This window comes from Artibeus jamaicensis, unplaced genomic scaffold (assembly GCF_021234435.1).
Source record: "Artibeus jamaicensis isolate MK-2021 breed Jamaican fruit bat unplaced genomic scaffold, CSHL_Jam_final contig_519, whole genome shotgun sequence".
Lineage (NCBI taxonomy): Eukaryota > Metazoa > Chordata > Mammalia > Chiroptera > Phyllostomidae > Artibeus > Artibeus jamaicensis.
The window spans coordinates 22,434,817-22,458,534 of record NW_026521871.1 but is presented as its reverse complement, the minus strand read 5'-3'; the positions used below and the strand labels follow the sequence as shown (position 1 = coordinate 22,458,534).

The following is a 23,718-nucleotide window of genomic DNA, read 5'->3' as shown; positions in this document are numbered from 1 at the left end:
TCAAGTGTGCACAAAAGCAGAGAGGATCAGGCCACACACCCCCACGGACCTGTCACCCAGCTTCAACAGCCGTCAGCATTTTGTCAACCTTGCTTCATTAATTCCCCCTCAGACACCCTCCCAATATTTTAAAGCAGTTCCTAGATCTCATACCATTTGTACCATAAATGCTTTTGTACATTTCAGCTGTGAGCTTCAAGATAGCAGAGACCCATCCTGTGTCCTGAGCACTTCAGATGGTGCCCGACACAGAGTGGCTCCTGGGAAATAAATACGTTGTTCTGAATTGACTGACTAGATGAACGAATTGGATTCAGCCTTTAGAACTGAGCCTGCAAACTAGCTGGAATTTGAATGACTGGAATGTGAATGCTGGCTGGGAGCCCACAGCCTCCTGGGGGCCTGTCCCAGAGCCTGGGCTTTTCAGGAGGCTCTGGAATCTGTCATTCATCAGACTTTAAGGTTGGTTGATTCTTAGCCAAGCATCTCTGATGTTGCAACTACCCTGTAGTTTGAGGTAACCTTGCAGAGAGAGGACTATTAAGATAAAGCTTTTATCTCTGCTTGGTTCATACTTAGTTCACAATTATAGACCTGAGACTTTTTAAAAATTATAATACTGTATTTACTTAGGCCAAAATGATTAGGACCAAGAAAAAAAATCAAAGTATATAATACGTCTGAAGTATTTTCTTTAATACCATCTTTCTATCTTGGCAATGGTATTTTAATGACACAAATGAGAGATAATTGAATGCACATTTTTTTCCAAGCAGTTATGGCTATATTTAAAACCCTAAATGCTATCTACACTGAGGGGGACCCTGAGGCCACAGTCACTACATGTGACATTTCTAGCTCTTACAAGGTAAAAGTCAGGCCCGGGCTTGAGCTTTGGAAGTCCCTGGTGGTAGAATGGCAGCCTCTAAAAATGCCTTCGACGTAGTCCTTCTCTCTCTTCATTCAGGAAAAGGTATGTGCCATAATACAATGGGAAGTGCCCATTCGCTAGTACTTTTTTTTTCAAAATTATATTTTAAAATGTTTTACTGTTCAGAGCTACTGTAAGGCTGAACTACAGTTGGCTGAGTTCTGTTTGTTTTATTATTTTCTGTTTCGCCAGGAATTCAGAGTAACGATTGTGTTTCTGGATGTAAGACATTTTCACTGTGCCGGTTTAGCTCGGGGGGACCAAGGCCGTGCCCAGCAGACGTCTGATGACTGGCCACGGTTCTGTGTTCAGCCTGGGACACAACGCAGTTGTTTCCACTGAAATATTTATAGGAATTGGGTTTGGCTGTGATGCCACGTCGAGCCTGGAGCACCTTTTGCCCAGACGGCGATGTCTGGGGGTCAGGGGCTGTGGGAGCCGGCCAGAGTCGGTCACACCCCCACAGCGTCTCAGCCCGCTGAGGGAGCAGTGACTTGTGCCAGGGGCTTTCTTTCCTGGGCTGTGAGTGGGCTGTGGGGTTTCTTCTGTGGGACCAGAGACCTGGCTGTCACAGTGCGTGACCTGGACCAGACTGTGGAGTGTCCGGAGGTGCTGCAGCCAACCCCAGGAGTGTGTCTACAGACTCCCGTGGAAGGAATGTGCTGGAAGATGGCCAGAGGGGATCCATGGATTGTGTGACTTTTTGAGTGGACACAGGAGCCACAGAGATGGAGAGAGCCCGTTGACCAGTAATGTCGTCTTCCTCAGATAAGGACTCAGCAGAAGCTGACACATGTGTTCCAGGCAGAAAGCCTGTGGCCAGGTGGAGGTACCAGAGATGAGTCAGCCCCTGGAGAAGACTCGCCAGGAGTGGGCGGCACACGTAGCTGTCTGCCCTGCGGCTGCCTGCCCTGTGGGTTGTGGCTGGGCCGGCCAGTAGGGAAGTGGCGGTGGCCAGGATTTGGAAGAGGAACCGCAGTATGGGGCAGAAGCGGCAGCTCGGAGGTGGGGGGGTGATTTTTGTGTTTTGATGATGCTGTGAGGTTCCTGCAGAACCGAGGAGGCCAACCCAGCATGGTGACTCTGCGCCACTCCTCTGCAAATGACCGTAGTTGCTCCTCACCACCCTTCTGCTCTGTGGGCTCAGCCCCCTGCTCCTGTGAAAGCCGGATCCTGGAGTCGGAGAAGTGAAGTCAGGTCGCTGTGGGGAGGGCACACAGAGAACAAGCCACTGAGCAGGGAACTAGCACAAATCTACCCGCCTCCTTGCCACTGCGTCAGGGCTCCTCTCAGTCCCTCTCACCGAGGAAGCGGCCCCAGTGAAGACACGCCCCGGCAGAGTCGTGCACCTGGTTCCCACATTGGACATGAACATGGGTGCACACACACATGTCAGATGGAGGCCTAACTCCAGCTGCAAACACAGATGTCTTCTAATCCATGTGAATTTTGGATTATGTCACGTTATAGTCATTTTTCAAAAATTCAGAACAAAGCATGACCTTCCTCCCAAGCTTCCAAAGAAATAGGCTCGAAAAGGAGACGTGTGTTGCGGAGTCCAGTGTCATTGTCCCTCCCACCCCACCCCCTCGGCTTTGTGCACACACCCAGGGCTGTGATCCCACCATGCTGGTCCCCAGCACAAGTGGAGGTAACAATACTCTGACCATTACCTGGCATTTGGCAGCTGCCAAAGGAGAGTCGGAAGGGAGAGGTTATAGGAACCCAGGCGGTATCAAGGGGAAAGGGGGGTGTGCCCAGACTGAGGCCTGTGTTGTCAAATGAACAGCATTGCATGTGCAGAGATGCCAGTATCCTGAAAACTAAAAGCAGTTAGGAGACCATGTGAGCCCAGCCATCTGGTTAACCAACATTCTCAGGATTTTAAATCTAGAACTAAATATAGCCCCTTTCCCCAACAGCACTCAGCATATTGAAGAGTGTAGATAACTTGGAGCTTTGCATGTGGTGCCTGAGATAAGAATATGGATCTCTAGGCCCTGGCTTAGAGAGTCCTAGTAAACATGCCAGGTATTTCCTCTTTATTGTATTGATTCTCTTTTGGTTTGTATCAAGCTCCCATAACATAGTGGCTTCCAACAGCAACCATCATGTTTGCTGCTGATACGTGGGTTGGCCATGTGGTTGTTTTAGTCTGGATGGGCCCTCCTGATAGCCACCTACTAGTGGTGTGGCTGGGCTGGATGGCCTGGGAGGACCTTGCTCACACGCGTGGTGACTGGCAGGCTGGTTGTTTGCAGCCTCGGCTGCACACGGTCTGTCATTCCCCAGCCACTAGCTGGGCGTCTTCACATGGTGGTCTTAGAGTTCCAAAAGCAGCAAAGGAGGACAGGCCTCAATACATACGGACTTACCAAGCCTCTGCTTGCAGCTCACTTGCTATTGTCCCTTTGGCCGAAGCCAATACCTCTTCCAAGCTTAGACACAATGCGGGAGGAGACTGTACAGGCCATTGATCCCAAAAGGCAGGAACAGATTGGGGCTCATCACCGCAACAGCTCTGCCATGCTGTAAGCCTGAGATTTAACTCAGCAAGCGGCAGCTGGTTCCTCCCAATGCCCGTGGGAGGACAACTCGGAACCATCTCGTGGTTCACCCTCCCATGAAAAAGTAGTGTCAAGTAGAACCAAACAGCGCAGACGTGGTAATTGTCATGGAAAATCCCCCAAGTGGCTGGAGACAGGAAGTGGTTGAGAGGCCAGACCTGGCCCAGCACCAAAAGGAAGGCCCTGACCTTCCGCTCCCAAGTGCAGAGTGACCAAGAGGCAGATCTGGTCTCTGAAGTGCTAAAGCAAGAGACACCACCAGGGCGAGGGTGGGGGGTGTGTCCCAGGAAGAGGTGCAGGTGTTTTGGGACACTAGGCACTGGCCCTTGGTGAAGGGCAGTAACCAAAGGGACAGAAGCAGTGTTCCTTTGAAGGTGTAAAATTGGGATCTCTTGGTCAACAGAGATGCTGGCCGCAGGTGTCCAGGCTCAGTTGTGAGGTACACGTGCATTTCCGTCAGTCTTTTAGCAAATGTTCTCTATGGGCAGAAAGTATGGTGTATCCCTTAGAGGAATGGTTCTCAAACTCCTGAGCACAGAGTCCTTGTGTGGGCGGGGACCCAGGGACTCCAGGGCTCTGGCTGCTGCTTCATCCCTGCAGATAGGTGCTTGAAAAAAAAGATGGCATCCACATGGCACACAATTTACTCAGTGTGCAGTTGAGCCGTTTTAGTACGATCACAAAGTTGTACGTCCCTCACGCATCAGCAGACGAGGTTTTATCTGGTCGTGTCTATCTGAGGTCTGAAGGAGATTGTGTTTGAAGGAGGAAAAGATTATGCCAATAAAATCCAGTTGGGAATGACTGTTTTCATTTTATTCTAGTTGAGGGCCCTTTTCTCCTGTGATTTTCTAGTTCTGTTTTAAATGCCTGGGAGAACAGGAAAGAGGCTTGGTATCTGAGAACGATGGGGTAAAGCCTATCGCAAACATTCACTTTTTTTCCACAGAAGTGCCATTTAGGACCTCATCCGACATTTTTTAAGCCCTTTTACACAGTTCTGAGGTGGTTAATGGAAATTAGAATGAGTGGTCGGGCTGCAGAAAAACCCGTGGATGCAGCTGAAGTACCTCAATGGTCAGGATGGGAAAAGGTCTCTAATCAGTAGAGGGGGCTGCTTAGTGTAGGAATGACTCCTCTGGCACCCCCTAGCTGTCCCTAAAGGCGCTACCGTGGGTCAGGCAGCAGTGACTGATGTTCAGGTTAATGTTAAAAATAAAGAAGACCAGAGTCATCTTCGCAAAATGTTCATCCAGAAAAGTTGGAGACTTAGAAGTTGGGGGTCAGAACAGGGTGAGCGTGAGCTGGTCCCGGGAAACACTTCGTTGTCTGGCACACTGTCTGTGCTCAATAAATGTCCTTCACGCTTTTCTTTGGGAAGGTCATGCTGTAAAGTATCCCATTCCCTGTTGATATCACACGAATGAACCATTCACGAATTGCTTTCCTCTCACTAATTTGATGGATGCATTCTTGGCAAGGCCTCGTTTGGGGGCAAAGATGTAACTGTGCTTGCTAGGGTTCTCCCACCAGGATTCGTGTTCGTCTGCCAGAGGCCTGGGCTAATTGGATTATTTTCAGTTGGCAAATCTGGTTTTCCACCTCGGAACACATGCTTATTGTCTCTGCTTTATTCACAGGGCATGTTCCCGATTTGAGGTGAAACCATGAAGAGGAGATAGAACAAATAATAATGCTTTTCCGCAACCGCTTCTTGCTGCTGCTGGCCCTTGCTGCGCTGCTGGCCTTCCTGAGCCTCAGCCTGCAGTTCTGTGAGTATCCAGGAGGGGAGGGGGCTTCGCTCGGAAACCGAGAGTCCTCCAGACAAACACGCGAGCCCAGAGCCTTTGTTGTCCAAATGAACAGGGGGATTTAAAACAACGAGTCTTCTTATTATTGTTGCTGATGGCGGTGGGGGGGGGGGGGGCCGGGGGCAGGAACCCTGAACCACTGAGCAGCTGTTCTGGAAGTCTGTCTTGGCCACCAGGAACAAGAGCGCTCACTAGGCCTTGGGACCTGTTTTTGGCTTCTGCACACATTCCTAAACTGCCTGGTTATTCCTGGACTGTTAAATTCCCAAGGCAAGACACAGAGTGACCCAGCTTGTTTTCTCGTCATACCGAGCCACACAGAGCAGAGGTATTTGGCCCTCTCTGGCTGATTCTTTGAGGGTAGGTGTCTGTCTTCTGTTCAGTGAGCCGTGAGGCTGGAGTTGTTGGGGAGAGTGGGAGCAGTAGGTGTAACACTCGGCTCCCTGGACAGCAGGGACTGTGCGTGGGAAATTACGTGCAGCGAGGCATGAGTGCAGCCAAGGAAGCCAGGACATGGACCTCACCGCCCAGCACTTTGACCTTCACTAGGAGCCTGTGCACAGATTGGGTTCAAATCTGTGCACCACACTGCTCCCTCCCCTAAGAGTAGCCATCCTCAAACACAGATCCAGCCCTAACCCCCTTGGTTGTAACCCTTCAGAGGTGGCCCATAGGGTCTCAGAGGCCCTCTGCCGTCCTGTGGCCCCTCTCACCATGGACTCGATGATGCGGTGTTACCCACTTACTTGGCAGTCTCTTCATATCCAGCCTGATGTCTATGCCTAGATGTCAGATGCCACCGGCCCCTCCGCCTGGAGTGCTCTCCTCCTCGCCTCCCTCCCTCCCTCTCTTCCGCCTGGTTCCCTCAGTCCTTTTCTCCTGCAGTGACCTCCCATGAGCCCCAACCAAGCCGGGTGCTTCTGGACACACAACCAGAGTGTCCTGAGCCTGTTGCCCTCCTTGCACTAAACTCGCAGTATCGTGATTTTCAGTTCACGTATCTCTTCCTGCTACAAGACTGTCTGCTCTCTGAGAGCAGGAACCACGTCCTGTTTCCTCCCTCTGTCCCCGAGGAGCTGCACTGCCCAACACGCAGTAGGTGTTTTACGAATGCTTGTTAGATGAATGAATGAATCTCCTGCTCTAAAAAGCAGGCTGCTCTGGTTCCCTTTCCCTCTGGTGCTGATATTTGCAGTCAACAAACTGTGCCATGTTGGGAACGGCGTTTTTGTTGACGCCTGCCTTCCCTCCATTTACCTCCTCACCTGGGTGGGTGGGAAACAAGGGCTTGGTACCCATCACCACCGAGGACGACGGCTCTGTGAGGAGGTGGCATTTCTGCTACAGTTTGAACGATGGAAAGATGAGCAGGTGGCTTGGCGAGTGGGATGTTCCAAGTGCACCGCAGAAAGTGGGAAAGACTTGGCATTTGGAGGTTTGCAGAGAGGCGGCTTTGAGCAAGCTTCCCTGATCGACCCCCAGGGTGTGACAGACTCCGTGCATGCGTCTGCTGCATTTGACAGCCTGCTTCGAACAGCAAAGGGACTTTAAAATACTCACTTCGTCCTTCCATAATAGGGAAAGCGGTCGAGAGAAAGTGGACATAGGAAGTTTAAAAATACTTCAGATGGTTAACCACCCATAAAATATGAATTCTTCCTACAGAGTTTGTTAGGGCTCTCTGTCGTTTAATTGTGTATAAGTTTTCATTAAAAACTTTCCATCCTTTGGTTGGAGAGCTAGGAGGTTACAATCAGCCTTGATTTTTATCCTGAGAAGCTGCCAGGATCTGAGACGTGAATGGGAGTTACTTGTGTTTGCCGCGTTTCTGTTGCATGAGGTGGTTTCCACATCACTGAGTTGGCCTGTGTGTTTTGCTTATATAACTCTTGTGAAAGTCACTTCTGTTTTGGGAGAGCCAATTTGCAGCCATACTTTTTGAAAGGAAAATTTTGCAGGGTAAATTAGCCTGTGTAGGTCTGAGCTCTTTTCTTCTGGGATGCGTTGGAGTTCGGAAAGAAGTGAAGATATGGGTGTTCTTACTGCTCTTCTGCTTCTAGGTAAAATGTAATTTGGGGATTTACCCATTTCTGTGGGTAACTGCTTTATTTCTCTAATTGCTTTGTTGGTTGCTCGTTTTTATGGTGTTAGAAACTTTGCTAATTCATGATACAAAGGTATATGCTAGAGTGATACTTATGTTTTCATTCCTACCCTGAAATATATGGACTTTTTCTTCACCATTTCTTTTGGCTAATTTTGAATACTGGATTAGCATGTACAATCCTTTTAGGGAATATATTTTAGGCAATAAGATAAAACTTGGTTTTCTCATGCTTTAAGTAAACACTACAGTTTTATTTATTTGCTTTCTGCAATGATTATATATTTTGTCCTGTTGGTAATTTTCTTTTTTCCGATGTTTTGAACATGAGACAGTTCTGACCCAGGTTACAGTTTTAAAAATTGGGTTGTTTAAATAAGCATTTTTCTTTCTCTTAACACAGAAAGAATGTCTGTGATCCCACATATATTCATTAAGTGCTTACGGGTGTTGGGTATTTCTCTACACTCTGGGGGCATGGGTCTCAGAAAAAGGATAAAAAAGTTTAAGATACAGTTTTTAGTTTCTCAAAATATGTTTATTTTAAATGGTACCAATAATTAGCTATTTGCTTATAGCCTTTAATAAAAATCATTAATTTTGTATTTTCAAGTCCTTGATGCTTTTGAGTTTTGAAATAGGGACATTCTGAAATTCCTGATATTTAAATTGTAGAAAGGAACAAGTAGGTGTAAATATCTCTAGTTAATCCAGTTAAAATGAGCACAAAGAGAAAAATAACATCTTAAATAAATTGAGGAACTGTTTTAGGGCAACAGGGCAAGACCACTGGGACGTGAAGAGTCGTGAATGATTAGTTGTTTTTTCTTTTTCTGCTCGTTTGTAGTCGTCCGTTTTCCTGCTCTGCGTGTACACAGCCTTTGCTTAGTGCTCATTTCATGCTCATTTCTCTGGGTTCCCACCCGCGTTCCCAAAATGGCAGCCGACAGCAGGCAGCCCTGGGGTCGCAGCCCCGTGTCCGGCCGCACAGCAGCTGGGTGCCCTCAGGCGGGTTTGACTTCCAGAGCCTGTTTCTTCCTCTGTGAAATGGAGTAGATCGTCGTTGCCGCGGCGGTTGTTGCTTTGCCATGTTAGTGTGAGAACGGAAACCTTGTGGGGAAACCCCTGGCCTCTGGAGGCATAATCAGCATAAACCTTTCTGTTTTTAAATCTTCACCCGAGGACAAGCCCACTGATTTTAGATAGAGGGGGAGGGAGGGAGAAAGAGAGGGAGAGAAACATCAACGTGAGAGAGAAACATTGATTGGTTGCCTTTTGTATGCACCCCAGTCAGGGACCAAAGCTGCAACCTAGGCATGTTCCCTGACTGGGATTTGAACCTGCAATCTTTTAGTTTACAGGACGATGCTCCAGCCAACACAGCCACATCTGCCAAGGCAGCATAAACCTTTTAGCAACAGTATAGAGTCCTGTGGCAATGCACCACCCTGAGAAACCAGGGCTCTTGGTGTTCCAAAGGCTGCTAAGGCTTATGTTACTGTAGCTGTGGGAGGAGGGGAAAGGGAATACATTATACGTTTATTTGTTTTGTATCAGAGTTCATTGGCCATGGTAGGGCTTCATGTGAACTGGGCACATGGCACCTGTATCTGGAGGTCACCTTCTTGGGCAGGGCCCCAGTTGACCAGAGCAGGTTCCAAGTGAGATGTCAAAGGTGGACTGGAGATGCAGGTCCCCAGGTGGAAGAGAGCAGGGCTGCCCTGCGGAAGTGAAAGCCACTTCTTCAGTATCCGGAGAGCCCTTTCTGCAAGAGGAGCTGGGCCTGTTGTGGGGGACCGTGGAGACACGTTTCAGCCAAGCGTCAGTGTTGCACAGAGGTGGGACGCGTGGTGTGCCACCTCTGGAGTGTCGCTCTACGAAGAGTGGATGGTTAGGCAGGTCATTGCACCTGATCCCATTCACAGTCTCTTCAGACTCCGAGGTTTTATGATTTCATTCCTTGTGGATGCGGTGTCATGAGCATGTGCCACATCGTTGTTTGGCAAAGCCCTCGAGCTTCCGCTGTGTGCTAGGCCGGGGCTGGGAGTATCGTCTCTCCAGGGCTGCTGGAGCCCTGCGTCTAGTGGAGAGTCAGGAGCAGCCACTTGCAACACAGTGTGCTCAGTGCCAGGACAGGTAAGAGGTAGCAGCGTGAGGACACGAGAAAGAACAGGGACACAGGAGCCAGACTGCCAGGGGCAAATCCCTGGCCTCTACTTACCAGCTATGTGGCACACTATTTCCCCTCTCTGTGCCTCGGTTTCCTCATCTGTAAAATGGGTATAATGAGAGTCCTATTTCATAGGGTCAGTAAAGGACTAAGAAAACTGATACAAAACACTTAGAATAGTGCCTGTCACATAGTAATCACTGCCTGTATGTTTGCTAAATAGAATGAATTCAAAATCACTTAAGGCAGGGGGATGTGGAAGGATAGAGGACAAGAAGCTAATCCAACCTGGAGGTCAGGAGAGACTCCCAGAGGAGGTGACATCTGAGCTTTGTCCTTGAGGGAAGAGTAGGAGCCGAGAAGGAAGCGGGAAGGGGGTGCCTCACTGCCGGGAATGGGAATGCACAGGCAGCTGGTCCCCTGTGCGTAGCTGTGACAGTGGACAAAGGCCAAGGCCACCCCCGTCTCCACGTTCTCTCCTGAAGGAGCAGGGAGCCACTGGGGCAGGGAAGACACCATCGGCCTCGTGTCTCAGAAAGACCACAGTTCCACGCGGTGTTTGCCGCAGTGTGGTCTCCTGAGCTCCTCGATCCGAGTGACCCGGGGAGCTTGTTAGAACGAACACCTGTCCCAAAAACAAAAGAGAGTGCACACTTTGGAGCCCTGCCTTCAAACTCAGAATCTTGGTGTGTGTGGAACCCAGGAACCTGCATTTTTAACAAGCCCCTGGGTGAATCTACTGAACACAAATTTGGGTGCTCCCGGTTCAGAGGCCGGTGGGGGGGTCGATGCTGGAGGCAGCTCAGGGGCATGCGGGAGTCTGGTTCAGGTAGATCAGCAGATGCTTCCTTCACCTGTCCACTCATGCATTCATTCATTCATTCATTCATTCATTCATTATCTAAACGCCTTGTGTTCATCTGGGACGCGAGTGCCAAAGGCTGGGGGAAATGCCCAGGACAGGGACTGGGCAGTCAGCCACGCAGGGCTGATGGCTCCCTGGGTCTGGACAAGGAGGCCCAGGGAGAGCACTCAGAGCAAGAGGAGACACAGGACAAGGTCCAGACAACTGGGGGGGCTGGGGCAGAGCAGGAGGAAGAGCTGGGGGGAGTCGATGGGGTCCATTGGGGTCACCGGAGGTACTGAAGGCCCAAAGGGGTGGGGTGGGGATGGGTGCGGTGTCCTGCCAGCAGGCAGGCTTCGGGGGCTGAGCTAAGAGGAACCCTGACCAGAGCCCCTGTGTGGGGACTTGGGGCCCACTGTTTATGAAGCCCTGGCCTGGGGAGACCAGGTCTCCCAGGACCGACAGCCCGTGGATTTGTTTTGTTTGGCCCCACCAGTGTTTTCACATTTAAAATTTATTTACCAATGTTTTAAAACTGGGCAACGTCACATAAACTTGTAGCCCCTCTTTTAAAAACCAGGTAAGCCGAGGCCCACGGTCCCCGAGCAGCTGGGTGGGGGCCGCCCCTTGGGGAGAGCGTGAGCTCTCTCTCTCTCCACAGTCCTCGCCCGCTCTGGCTTTTGTGTCCTGTGGCGCAGAGAGAGGGAAAAGATGAGATCTGGGCAGACGGAGGGAGGGAGGCCACGAAGGAGACAGAACAGCAGCAGAGGCGGGTCCCTGGGCCAAGGGAGGCAGCTAAGTGCCCTGAGTTCTTGGTGGGCAGCCGATGATCCCAGCTTAACCAGGTCTATGTGGGCGGTGTGCGTGTGTGCGTGTGTGTGTGTGTGTGTGTGTGTGAGAGTGGTGAGAGTGTGAGCAGGTATGTGGCGTGTGAGAGTTGTGTGGGGGTGCTGTGTGCATGTATGGGGTGTGTGTGGGGGTGAGTGTTGTGTGTGTCCGTATGTGTGTGGGAGTGGTGTGTGTGTGTATGTGGTGTGAGAGTGTGAGGGGTGTTTGTGAATGCTGTGTGTGTATGTGGGGTGTGAGTTGGGGTATGTGCATGTACACACACAAGAGTGGGTGTGTGGTGTTGTGAGTGTGTGTGAGTGTGTGTGTCCGGTAGTTCCCTGGCACCTGTCTTCCCTGGCACCATCATTTTCCGTACCTTCCAGCCCCCACACCCCTCCCTTATGCCGAATTCCATTTGTCATCTGCTGGGAAGGAGAACAGCCCCGCTTGGTAGAATAGTGTAGAAATGAGAGGAAAAGTGCCTCTGAGTGGGACCGCGAAGAGCCCCTGCGAGATGCCTCAGTGTTGTGACACTTGCCTTGCCGTGGTCTTCAGACCCTGGCTTCTCCACCCGGGCTGCTCTTTGAAGTCGCCCCTGCTGGCGTGTGCGGCTCCAGCTCCTGTGGGCATCCCCGACGGCCCGGAGCCTGCGGTGCCGGGGATTTTGCTGAGGCGCAAATTTGGGTCATGACGGTGGGGACTGAGCTCCTCAGTTGCTGAGCAGGCCTGATCGCACCGTCCAGCCAGGGTCTTTGTCCTTCTCTTCTCTCTGTCAGATGTGTGTTCTGTGGAGAAAAACACATGCCTCGGGGGTATGTGTGGACTTGGAGATTCATGAAAATCTCGATATGTGTTGTTGGCAAAGGTGTGGGGTGCAACCCTTAGAATGCCAAGGGTCTGATGTACTGTCTCCTCTGTTTTTAAAGCTTTAATAAGGTGCCTCCAGGTTTTTATTTTGGTGAATTGGAGCCACATAGAATGAGGAATTAAAAATGAGGGCTTGCATTTTTAACCTAAGAGCTCTGTCATAATATCCCCCGTGTCATCATTATTGGTAACATTTTTATTTTGTATTTTTTAAATTAATTTTTATCCTTTTCGTGGAGATTTATTTTCTGTCTGGTGTTGAGTTTTCTCTGAATGCTTCATGTCCAGCTACTACGTAGAGTTAAATATCTTCAGGTGAGGAAAATTCTGTAGATAAGCAGCACAAGTCTAACAAACCAGCTTTCATCGCAACATTTTAAGCTCATATAGCGGCACCGGAGGGACGAGAAGAGCATGTGTCAGGGCCTCTGTGGGTCATTTCTGGTTGGGTGGAAACATTTATTCCTTCCTTCCTTCCTTCCTGGTTTCTAATTTTAGGAAATTTTCCTTAATGAAAGTTTATTGCAGCCTTGCTTATAATGGGAAGAAGGGGACAAGCAAGCACCAAGGTGTCCAACAGTAGACACCCTGCATCCATTACGCCGTGATCTCATAGACCTTCTGAATTGACTTGGAAGGCTGTCATAACATGTTATCTTTTACATGGGAGCACACGTGTGTGTGTACCCATATAGTCAGCAGGATTGATAAGGAGAGGAATCTCCCAGTTAGAGGAGAGGAAACTAGCCAGTTCGTTAGTAAAACTAGAAAGTGTTGTTAGTAAAAGGTGTCAGTGAGTTAAGGAGAGTGTCTGTGCATCGCCAAGACTGTACGAGGAGAGACAAATTAGGAGAGAAAGCTTCAGAATGTGTTTACGTGGCAGTAACCACGGGATGGGCGAGCCAGGGAAGGCTGCCCAGGCCTTCACATCACCAGCCGGAGACCCCACTCCTCGTTGTCTTGGCAACAGAGCTCCTGTTCCAAGCCGATGACATTTAAAAAGGGAGGGAGAGAGAGCACAAGAATGAAAGTCCATCTCCGAGAGAAGTAAGTGGTCCTCGGAGGTGGGGCCGGGGGCGGGGCTGTGTGGTCCCGACAGCAGCCCTCACTTCCGGGAGGGTCTGGGTGGGGCAGCTTCAGGAATGAGGGCTTGAGGGCAGAATCTTTTTTTAGATTTTATTTTGCGTTGGTTTCAGTAGTTAGGCAGTCATACACTTTAAATAGTGTTCCCCTCGATATTTCCAGTACCCCAGCTGGCACCTTACATTATCGCAATATTATCAACTGCATTTCCTATGCTTTTCTTACTTCCCATGACTATTTTGTAGCTACCAATTTGCTTCTTAGTCCCTTCACCTCTTTTTTGTTTAAGATTTTATTTATTCACTTTTACAGAGAAGGAAGGGAGGGAGAAGAGAGGGAGAGAAAAGCATTAATCCCTTGCGCCTTGTACGCACCCCATCCAGAGACTGAACCCACAACCCAGGCCTGTGTCCTGACGGGAAATGCACTGGTGGCCTTTGGCTCTGCAGGACGGCGCCCAACCAGCTGAGCCGCACCCGTCGTGGCCTTCACCTCTTTCACCCATTTCTCTCTCTCTACCTATGAATCTGTTTTGGTTTTGTTTGTTCATTTACTTTGTTCTTTAGATTGTACAGGTCATTGGAATCATATGGTATTTGTCTTCCTCTGACTGACTTACTTCCCTGAACATAACACCCTGCAGGTCCAACCATGCTGTCGTAAATGGTCAAATTTCTTTTTTTTTTGTGTCTGAGTAATATTCCATTTTATATACATGTACCACAGTCTTTTTATCCATGAGGGCAGACTCTGAATCCAGAACAAGAGGGCAGAGTCAGCGCGTACACAGAGAGCCCTGGGACCAGCTCAACATCCTCGCCACCACTGTGGCTGCAGCCCCCGCTGCCTCCCTGGGGCCCAGCAGAGCCAGGCTGCCCCCGGGATGGGAGGGACGGGTGTCGGCCGTGATGCCTGGGCCCTTCCTCGGATTTATCTGGTTCAGGTTCCAGCATCACCTGTTGCCTTCCCTGCCCCCCTTTCTTGTTTTCCTATGTCCTCTGAGGGCCTGGACCCCAATGGCCAGAGCTCTGTCTCTCTGCGGCCCCAGGTAGCGACCAAAGAGTGGGACACCTGCTCATTACAACATCAGATACCTGAGGGTGCAGGCCCCTCCCTTGGCCATGTCGTCTCTTCCACCGAAGTGGCCTCCCCAAAATCTCCCACCCGCCCACCTGTCTCCTCCTTTTGACCCTTTTCACAGAAGGCAGATGTCTGGCCAGCCTTCCAGAGCACTTGGTTTGGTGGTCTCAGTGGGGTACCTGCCTTTGAGACACAGGAAACTTATTTGTTCCTCTTTGGCGGGGGGCAGTACCCTTGGACCATAGTGACTGTCACCATTCCCACCAGAGGAAGGACAGAAGCACAGGTTTAAGCTCTGGCAGGACCCCCTCCCCCCACACACACACTAGAATGTTCACTGTGGGTGGGTTTCTCTGGACGGTTTTCACTTCTTTGTATACGTTAGTATTGAATGGCTGTTTTAGGATAAACACATTTTTATGAATTGTAAAGATCCCTTTTCATTTTGAAAAGTGAAAAATCTCAAGGGCATTGAAATTGGACACCTTTTTCCAGGTACATTGGGTTCTTAGCCTGAGCCCACAGATGTCTGTATTGTCTCATGGGGTTGCAGGGGCCCTGTGAACCCCCAGAAGTCAAATTCAAAGGCTCGCAAACACAGCCCTTTTGCAGGGGTGAGGAGCAGTAGCTTGTGTCAGGTTCTCAAAGGTGGGGCACCTGGCTGGCATAGCTCAGTGGATTGAGTGTGGGCCTGTGAACCAGAGTATCAAGGTTCAATTCCCTCATCTGGGTTAGGGGAATAAGGTGTATCTGGGGCGGGGGGGTCTCAGTCCTGAGATGGCTCAGGAGGCTGAGATTCTTGGCACAGGTCTGTCTGGAGGCCTGTCCTGGAATCTGTGATGTCTCGTTTCTGCCATGATTCGGAGTCCTTGGTGCTTGGTGACCATCTAACCCGAGGGACCCTGTTGGGTCTCGGCCAGTTGGTGGTGGCCCCACAGGGGTGTGAGGTTTCCTGCCTGTGGGCCAGGCTCAGGCCCCAGTGGGACCCGGCCGTCCTGTGGACTTAGGTGGCAGATGTCAGAGGGAGGGGTCAGGCAGGGAGGCAACGAGACCTCGGGAACAGCCCAGGGCAGAAGCTGGGGCCCCAAACCATCCCCACTGTGGTTTGCTGGCTCTCCGAAGGGGACCAAGGCTTATCACTGGCACCAGAAGCACTTGCTGGCTTCTTACCTAACCGTGGTTCACCAGGAGGCGATGAGAACGGGGCATGAGGAGTGACTAAGAAGGAGGATAACAAGAAAGGCTGGTGTTGTACTGTGGCCCAGCGTGGACGAGGTCGTAAAGGGGACTGTGGGTTCATCTGGTCGGTCTCGCCTGTTTAAAACAAGTCTCTCAGCGTGTATAGTCAGGGACTTGATTTTTCACATTTTCCCTGTGCTCATGATTTCTACCCCTGCCCTAAAGACAAGTGGCCGAAGGCAGATAACAGAACTGTGGGCTCCGGTGTTGCTTCTGGTTGATACTTGAGAATGACACACAGGCATTTTTCTATTCAGTGCACGGTACACGCAGATTTGGCATTTGAGACAACTTAGTGGATTAAGAAGCACTGAGGGAATTGTGGGAATTGCCTGTTAGAACAAATCATTATTCCTTGGCAGGCCAGTGAAGGAGAGAGCACGCGGCAGCCTCCTGGGTGTCTGGCCGGGAGGAGGATAGGGGAGATCGGTGACGGCACTGGGGGTCATTTTACAGGTGAGGGACATGACACCGAGGGAGGCAGCTAGGAAGTGACGGAGCCAGCCCTTGAACACAGGTCTTTGTGTCTGTGATCACCTCCCCCAGCCCCACAGCGCCTCCCCATTTCAGGACCACAGCCAGCTGTCACAGCAGGGCCGACTGAGGACAGACTTTAAAGGCACTGGAAAAGAGGAATCCCAGAGGAAGAGGTGACCTGCCCAGGGCTGAGGTCCCACCGAGGGCGAGGCAGACCCTGGAGCTAAAAAGGTGAAAAGCAGATGGTGGGGCCACCTCTGGGTCCCATGAGGTTCTTTGCTGCTCCAGTCAGTGGTGTGACTTACGTGGCAACCGAGCCCAGAGCAATGGGGACAGAGACGAGCCAACACTTTAGCCCCACCTGCCTGCCTTGACTGCACACCTGCAGGTCCCCCACACCCAGCTTTAATCTGCCCGGGTGTCTGTGCAGTCGGACCAGAGCTGACTGACTAAACCACACACCAGCAGGCGCAGCAGGAGGCGGCTCACGACACAGGTGGCGGGTGGCAGGAGGCAGGGGCCCGGAGGCCGCCTAACTCCCGGTAACGGACCCGTCCACGCGGGAAGCCTCTCTTTCCCCGAAGGGGCCTTTATTGGCACAGTTGGCTGGAGTCTGGTCCTCATCCCTGGGGCAGCACCGCACCCCACGTTACCACGTGATTGGCATGACAGAAGAGCCACTCCACAGAACGAATGGAGAGGTGGTGATCTGATGCAGGGGTGGGAGCACCCACAGCACTCTTTATCAAGTCAGTTTTTAAGAGATACTCACTTGAAGATATGTTTATTTATTTGCGAGAGAGAGAAACATCAATCTGAGAGACAATTGGTTGTCTCCCCTACGTGTCCCGACCTGGAATCGAACCCACAACCAAGGTTTGTGCCCTGACCGAAATCAGATCCACAACCTGTTGGTGTATGGGACGATGCTCCAACCAGCTGAGCCACCCAGCCAGGACTCAAAGTCAGTTTTGAGGCACCTGGAAGGGCCTTGCATACAGCAGGTTCTCAAGGCTAGAGCTGGTGGCAGAAGGCCCATGTGCAGCTAGGTTATTGTGCTCTGCCCTGGGCCAGACCCTGACATGGGGAGATGAGCTACAGACCACGGGCATTGGCTGGTGCCCTGGAGGAAAGGTGCTGGCCCGTCGCTGTGTAAGTCTAAATGACTCCCAGCTAATGAGCCAGCTGCTGACGCCTGGCTGACCCTGGAGGGTCACTGAGTTCAGGGAAGTAACGAAGGTGGCCTGAGTCCCAAGGCCAGAGAGGGGCTTGTGGACTAGGGGCCCGTGCTGATAAGTCATGACCTGATCCCGACCCTGGGTCCTTTCTCTCCTTTTCTCTATTCCATGGGAACCATCAATAGAATAAACAAAAATTAAAGGAAGCAAATCATTAAATGAAACATCTCCTTCCAGACATAGCCTTGGTGCTGGATCCTGAGCTTGTTGATAGGTCAGATTTCGCCCGAGGCTGTTATTGACTGTTCTCTCAGGCTGACTTCCCAGCATCTCCTCTCTATCCCGGTGTTTACCGCACCCGCCCTGCGCCTGGGCCCCCAAACCAGGGTGTGCAGAGGCACCGTGACCAGGAAGGCCGTTTCCCCTATGACGGCCATATGCTTCTTGCTCCCCTGTCTTCTTATTTAATACCTCACCACCCTCCCCAACTAGATTGTAAGCCTCAGGAAGACAGAGATCTTATTCTAATTCTCTGAAGAATCCCCAGCAGCTGCTCGGTAGGTTCGGATGGATGGATGGATGGATGGATGGATGGATGGATGGACGGATGGACGGATGAAGGACGCATAAACAAATACCAGACCCGGGAGGACAGCGGGCCCAGGCTTACAGGCTGCGGGACCCCAGGCCCTCCTTTGACCTGCCTCTGTCTAAGGGTCATTGCCTGGCTGATGGTTAGTCTTCCTACCGTGAGGCCTAAAGCTGGAAAAAGCAGTGCGGGCCAGTGTGTGTGCTAGTCAGAGTTGAACGGGTGCTTGCCTATGATACACAGGGATTCTTCCTTGTGCACTGGGGAGGGAGGGGGCCTGCGGGAACAGTGCCTGATTGTTTTACTCATGATTCTAAGAAGGGTACTAGTTGCTTTTACGAGTGAGGGGGCCCAAGGAACTGCTGTAGAGGCAACGCTCTCTGCCATTTCTTTGACATTGAGACTCCACGGGCATCTTTACACAAGGTCGTAGATGTGACAGCAGGTTGGAAGTGATTGTGGATGACATGAGCCAGTAAAGCAGCTGGAAATGAGAGTCCCGTGTATTCAGAGGGCTCACAGGATCTTCTTGTCTGCTTGGGAATCACACCACAGAGAAACTGCCTGCCCGTAGGCGCGGAGTTAGTTATCCACAAAGATGTCTCCTATCCTATTATACACAGTGGTCATGGTGGTTCCGTGGCCCTGGGGCCTCATCTAGATTCATGGGGTTTTTTTATACCTGTACTCGTTATTCATTGGTTTGCCTGCCTGCTTTCTCTTCTGATGCCCCCACAGTCCATTCATTTGACTGATGACGTCTGAGCTGCTGTCATCTGTTTGGGTTCAGCAGAGTTCCTCGTCCCACAGGGCAGCTGGAGGAGCTGGAGGAGCTGGGGACCTGGGCAAGGCTGGCCAGGAGAAGCAGTGTCTTGGAGCCCCAGGCTGCAGCGCGGGAGAGCTGATGCAGCCAACATACAGGCCACCTTCAGCTTGGGGGCTGCTCCTTTGGGCTCCTTTGCAGCCAGCCTCTCTCAGGACTCCCCACACATCAGCCCTGGTGGGGCCAACTGGACTGGGCCTCCAAGGGTATCTTGAGCCAGCTTGCTGCCTCTCTCTGCCGTGCTCATCCCTGCTGCACAGACCTCCCTCCCCTTCCCCATGCTGCCAGCTTCATTTCTGCCTTCCAGGCCCAGCTTAGCTGTCTCCTCAAGGAAGCTGCCTCATAATCCCCACCCCCAGCTGCACAGCTAACCCTTCTCCCTCAGGGCTCCCATGTGAGGAGTCAAGGCGTATTTCACCAAAAGCGTGGAGCACAGTGCCTGGCTCAGATCGTCACGTCAGTTCAACAAGCATGTGAAGGGCCTGCCTTGTGCTGGCTGGCGGGGGATTATAAACATGCAAGAACCAGAGCCCTGGCCCTCTGGACGTTTGGGGTGACATCTGACAAGCCGGACACTCCTGGCTTCCTCGTACTGTGGTGTGAGCCAGGACAGCAGCAGGAACCGGGTGGGCTCATAGAAGAGGGAGGTCAAAACTACTTGGAAGTTCGAAGTGGGCTGACCCCTGGGATCAGTCACAGAGTTGGCCGGGTTTGGAGAACAGAGGTGGGGTGAGGGCAGGGTTGCAAGCGTGGGAGAGAAACATCCTGCGGGAGCAGGGGTGGCTCTGAGCAGTCAGGACAATGGGAACTGAGTTGGGGTGGAGGACAGACAGATGGAGCTGGGGAGATGGGTGACCCCACGGCTTCTGTGCATCGGAACCTCCCCTGAGCGTCCGGTATCTTTGGGAGCCCTCAGAGGGCCCCACATGGATGGACTCTGCGTCCTGGTGACGGGAAGGCACCAACAGCACAGGGTAAAGCCAGCAGCAAGTGGGCGAGGCAGAGAGACCCAGAGGCCGGAGGAAGCAGCAGGTGAAATCATTCTGAATGGATCATCTGATTATCACCCTGTTGTTATCTGTGGCTTTCAAATCACTGCTTCCTTGGGTCATGGGTGGATCATTTGTACCCAACTACCACGGTTCCCCTCTTAAGTATGTTGGGCTGTTTAATAAAATACCATAAACTGGCTGGCACAGAAAACATCAGAAATGTATTTCTCTCAGCTCTGGAGGCTGAGAAGTTCAAGATCAAAGCACCAGCAGACTTGGTGTCCAGGGAGAAGGCTTCTTTTTGCTGTACCCTCACGTGGTGGAAGAGCCCTCTAAACTCTCTTTCACAAGGGCACTAATCCCATTCACGAGTAAGCCACCTTCGTGACCTACTCTGACTCCAGTACCATCATGTTGGGGGTTAGGACTTTAACATGTGAATTTGGGGGGACATGTTCAGTCTGTAGCAGTTCCCAAGTGGTAACCCCAACAGTCTAACCTTGTGGGCCTGCAGATAAACCAGCAAACTGTGGGGACTCTGGGACACCCAGGGACCATGCTCCTGTGCCCTGTGTCACTAATGTCATCATGTCTCCTCAGCTCTATATCTCCCTGGCCCGGACTCAAAGGGGAGGTGCCCACAGGCATGGCCTCGGGGCCAGAATCTGGTACCACGTCATAAAAGAGCAGAGTCAAGGACCAAGGGCGCCACACAGCCAAAAGAGCTCGGTCACTGAGATGCCGCCTTAGGGCATCTGCTTTCTTCCTTCCTTGCTCTGGGGCCCGTTCCCCCACCTGTACATTAACACCCCGGGCTGTGTGCTCCGTTTCAGCCCCTTCCCAGCCCCTTTGGGAAGAAAATGGCTCTAGAATGAACTAAAGGGTAATTTTGGGTCAGTAAACGGCCAACTCTATAGCTCTGTGATTGTTATCTTAATATAAGTAGATGTAAACATTAGAGAAATAACATATTTCTATACGTATAGAACATATGTAACATGCTTACTGTAAATATGTATACATACATGTATGTGTGGATACATACAACAATGTAGACAGCAATAGAAGAACAAGTGAAGACACTCTGCCCCCCATTTCGCCCATTCCCCAGAGGAATTCACAGCTGCATTGTGAGGGTGGCCCTTGTAGGCATTTTCCTGTGCATTTGCCTAATAAACAAACGCCTGTGTATTCATACACTTGTAGTCTGAATTTTCTTTACACAAAGGGGATCGTGTAAATACCCTGTGACTTGGTTTATCTGCTTCCTTTATCTTTGGTTCTTTTCCATTCTTTTTCACCGTGGCAGAATATTCCCTATTGTCCTTGTAGGGTCCTGTTCTGCCAACGAGATATTTAGATTATTTCCCCTCTTTATTATTGTAAACAGCACTGCAGTGGATCTCCTTGGCCGTCCATCTTTGTGATGTATCTTTGTGATGTATCTTTGTGATGTATCTTTGTGATGGGAGTCCGTATCCCTGTGGAGTAGATTCCAAGATGCATAATGGTGGGACCAGGAATGAAGCCCACATAACATGCGGTGGCTGCAGCCGAATGCTCCTTCCAAAGGTCGCTCTGGTGGCCACTCCCACCCTCGGTGCGTGGAAGCGCTGCTTTCACTCCCATGCCGGTACTGATGTTACGAGCCACACTTTGTTGTCCAGTCTGATGCGGAGGGTCATGTCCTGTTGTTGTTTTATTTTGTATTTCTGTAATTATAAATAATGTTGAACATCTTCTCAGATGGGTATTGACATTGGCATTTATTTTCCTGTCATTAGCCTGTTTGTATCCTTTACTGATTTTTCAGTGTTAGGACCTGGTGCGCACTTGGGATGTTAATAATTTTCCTGTTATGTATGCTGTAAATACTTTACTCTCAGTGGAGTGCTTGTCTTTCACCCTTGTTTATAACATTAATTTGCCAAAGGGAAGTTGTAAATATTTAGAATAATTTGTAGAAGAAATTAGGGAATTGAAATAGATTTAGACTGGTGATTGGGCCGTGTTTTGACTGTTGTTCAAATGTGGGCATCTATAACATATTGTGGTGATTCATAAACTTTTTAGGAGTTAAATGATTGATGGGCACATCTATTTCTGTGTATTTCCTCCGTTGGTGGATGCTAAAATACAACTATTGCTGTGTAGGGGGTTCCAGAAAGTCTGTGATTCCTCACAGAGGTTCCCCCACATGGGAAGGTAGAGGGCTACCACCCAGAAGATGGGCTTCTGTCTGCTGGTAAATGCCATATTTTGCCATTTATAATGTGCACTCACATTTTTGGCCCAAACTTTAGGGATGAAAATTTTTCATTTTATTTTTTTAATTCAATTTTGATTTGTTTCTATTTAGAAAGAAAACTGATGGTCGTATTCTAGGGTATTATTTTGTATATGGATATCATTTCTTTCTAGAGTTATACTTTTAACACATAAGCATAAATAAAAGAAGTAAAAACATTTATATAGATACAGAGTTAGTACTACCCATGTATGATATGCATCCTTATTTTTTCCTCAAAAATTTGGACAAAAAAGTACACCTTATACACAACAAAACATGGTAACCGACAAAGTGTATTGATCAGAGCTCTTTTGGTTGAAAGTAACTGACACCAAACTCAAACTAGCTTAAGCAAAAAGAGGACTCTCTCAACTCATATGTAAGACAGGTTCTGGCTTCAGCCACACGTGGACAAGGGGCACAGAGGATGATGTCCTCAGGTCTACTTTCTCTCTCTCTGATCAGCTCTCTTCATTTGTTGGTCTGGGTTGGCTCCACTCAGCATCTCTTCTCCCGCAGATGAAGGCTTGCCATGGGGGACAGATGGCTGGGGCAGCCCCAAGTTTGCATCCTTAGGAACCGGTGTCTAGCAGAAAAGGAGACCATTTCCCAGTATCTGCACAGCACCTCTCTCAAGGAAGAGGAGTCCAGTGGCCCCATCACTGTCCTCATTGACTCCAATCACATGTCCACTCCCAGGGGCCAGGGACATTGTGACTGATCATTCAACCAGAGCCACCTGGTTGGGGGGCGGGGTTTCACCGGCAGAAAGAGGGGTGCTAGATGGGCAAACATGGCAGACTGCAGAGCCCACGCACGGCATGCAGGAAAATATGGGGTGGGGCACCTGGCCCGGAGGCAGAGGAGTGAGCTTGAAATGGGGCTCCAGCCACCACGTGCACCTTGGGCAGCTGCCTCAGCCTCCCCCTGGGTCTGTGGCTCTCCACTCCTGATGTAGTTTCATGGGGATTATTGAATGGACGCCCATGACCCAGCTCAGGGGGCCAAAAATTGCACGGCAGGTGGCATTAAATGAGAACTGTCACACATGCGTCTAGCTCTTCACAGGCACACAAAGGGTGATGGTTTGCTTCCTCAGTATTTACTTGAGTTCAGAGGGTGTTAGGAAGGAGGTTATCTGTTTGAATGAAGCAGCTGTGCAACCCCCTCCATCCCCACCCTGAGTGAGGCCCCTCTCTGTGGGCCCCCCCATGTTGCATCATTATCAGTGAGGAGAGAACATGGAGTCAGGAAAGAGGCCAGGCACCGTGGGGGCTCCGGGAACGGTTCTTGGAGGGAAGCTGACCTCGCGATCCACCAAAGTCTGTGCTGAGGGGAAGAACGGTCACTCAAGGTGAAAATCCCGCCACAGTCTGTGCCCCTCCGGCTGGCCCCGTGGGCCAGTGACTGCATGTGTCATGACCTGCTTGGCTTTCCTTGCAGTCCACTTGATCCCGGTGTCCGTGGCTAAGAATGGAGTGAGTAGCAAGAGCCGAAAGAGGATCATGCCCGACCCCGTGACGGAGCCGCCCGGGACAGACCCGGTGTACGAAGCTCTCCTGTACTGCAACATTCCCAGCGTGGCCGAGCGCAGCATGGAAGGTAGGCCCGCCCGCACCGCCCAGCTCCGCCCCTGGACGGACACCCCTCTGGGGACCGCTTCTTCTTCAAGCCGCGCAGCCCAGTGCTGAGGACCTTGCTGGCCTGGGTGCCAGCCCTGCCACTAGGCCTCTGAATGAGGTCCCCCGTCTTAGCTCCCTCAGCTCTAGAGCATCACCCCCAGCTTTTCCCAGTAGGCTCTCTGGGGGCTCAGGACACCCTGCTGGTGTCTTGTAGCAAAGGTGT

The 23,718-nt window shown here is 50.8% G+C and overlaps 1 protein-coding gene across 1 annotated transcript in view; it reads left to right on the top strand.

Annotated features, from left to right (window-relative positions):
* Positions 1 to 23,718, top strand: part of PXYLP1 (2-phosphoxylose phosphatase 1) — a 72,389-nt gene that overhangs the window by 30,782 nt on the left and 17,889 nt on the right. Inside the window, exons 2-3 of the mRNA XM_037139398.2 lie at positions 5,139 to 5,270; positions 23,317 to 23,475. Of these exons, the coding sequence (XP_036995293.2) occupies positions 5,192 to 5,270; positions 23,317 to 23,475 (238 nt within the window). The 5' untranslated portion in view covers positions 5,139 to 5,191. The remainder of the gene's footprint in view (positions 1 to 5,138; positions 5,271 to 23,316; positions 23,476 to 23,718) is intronic.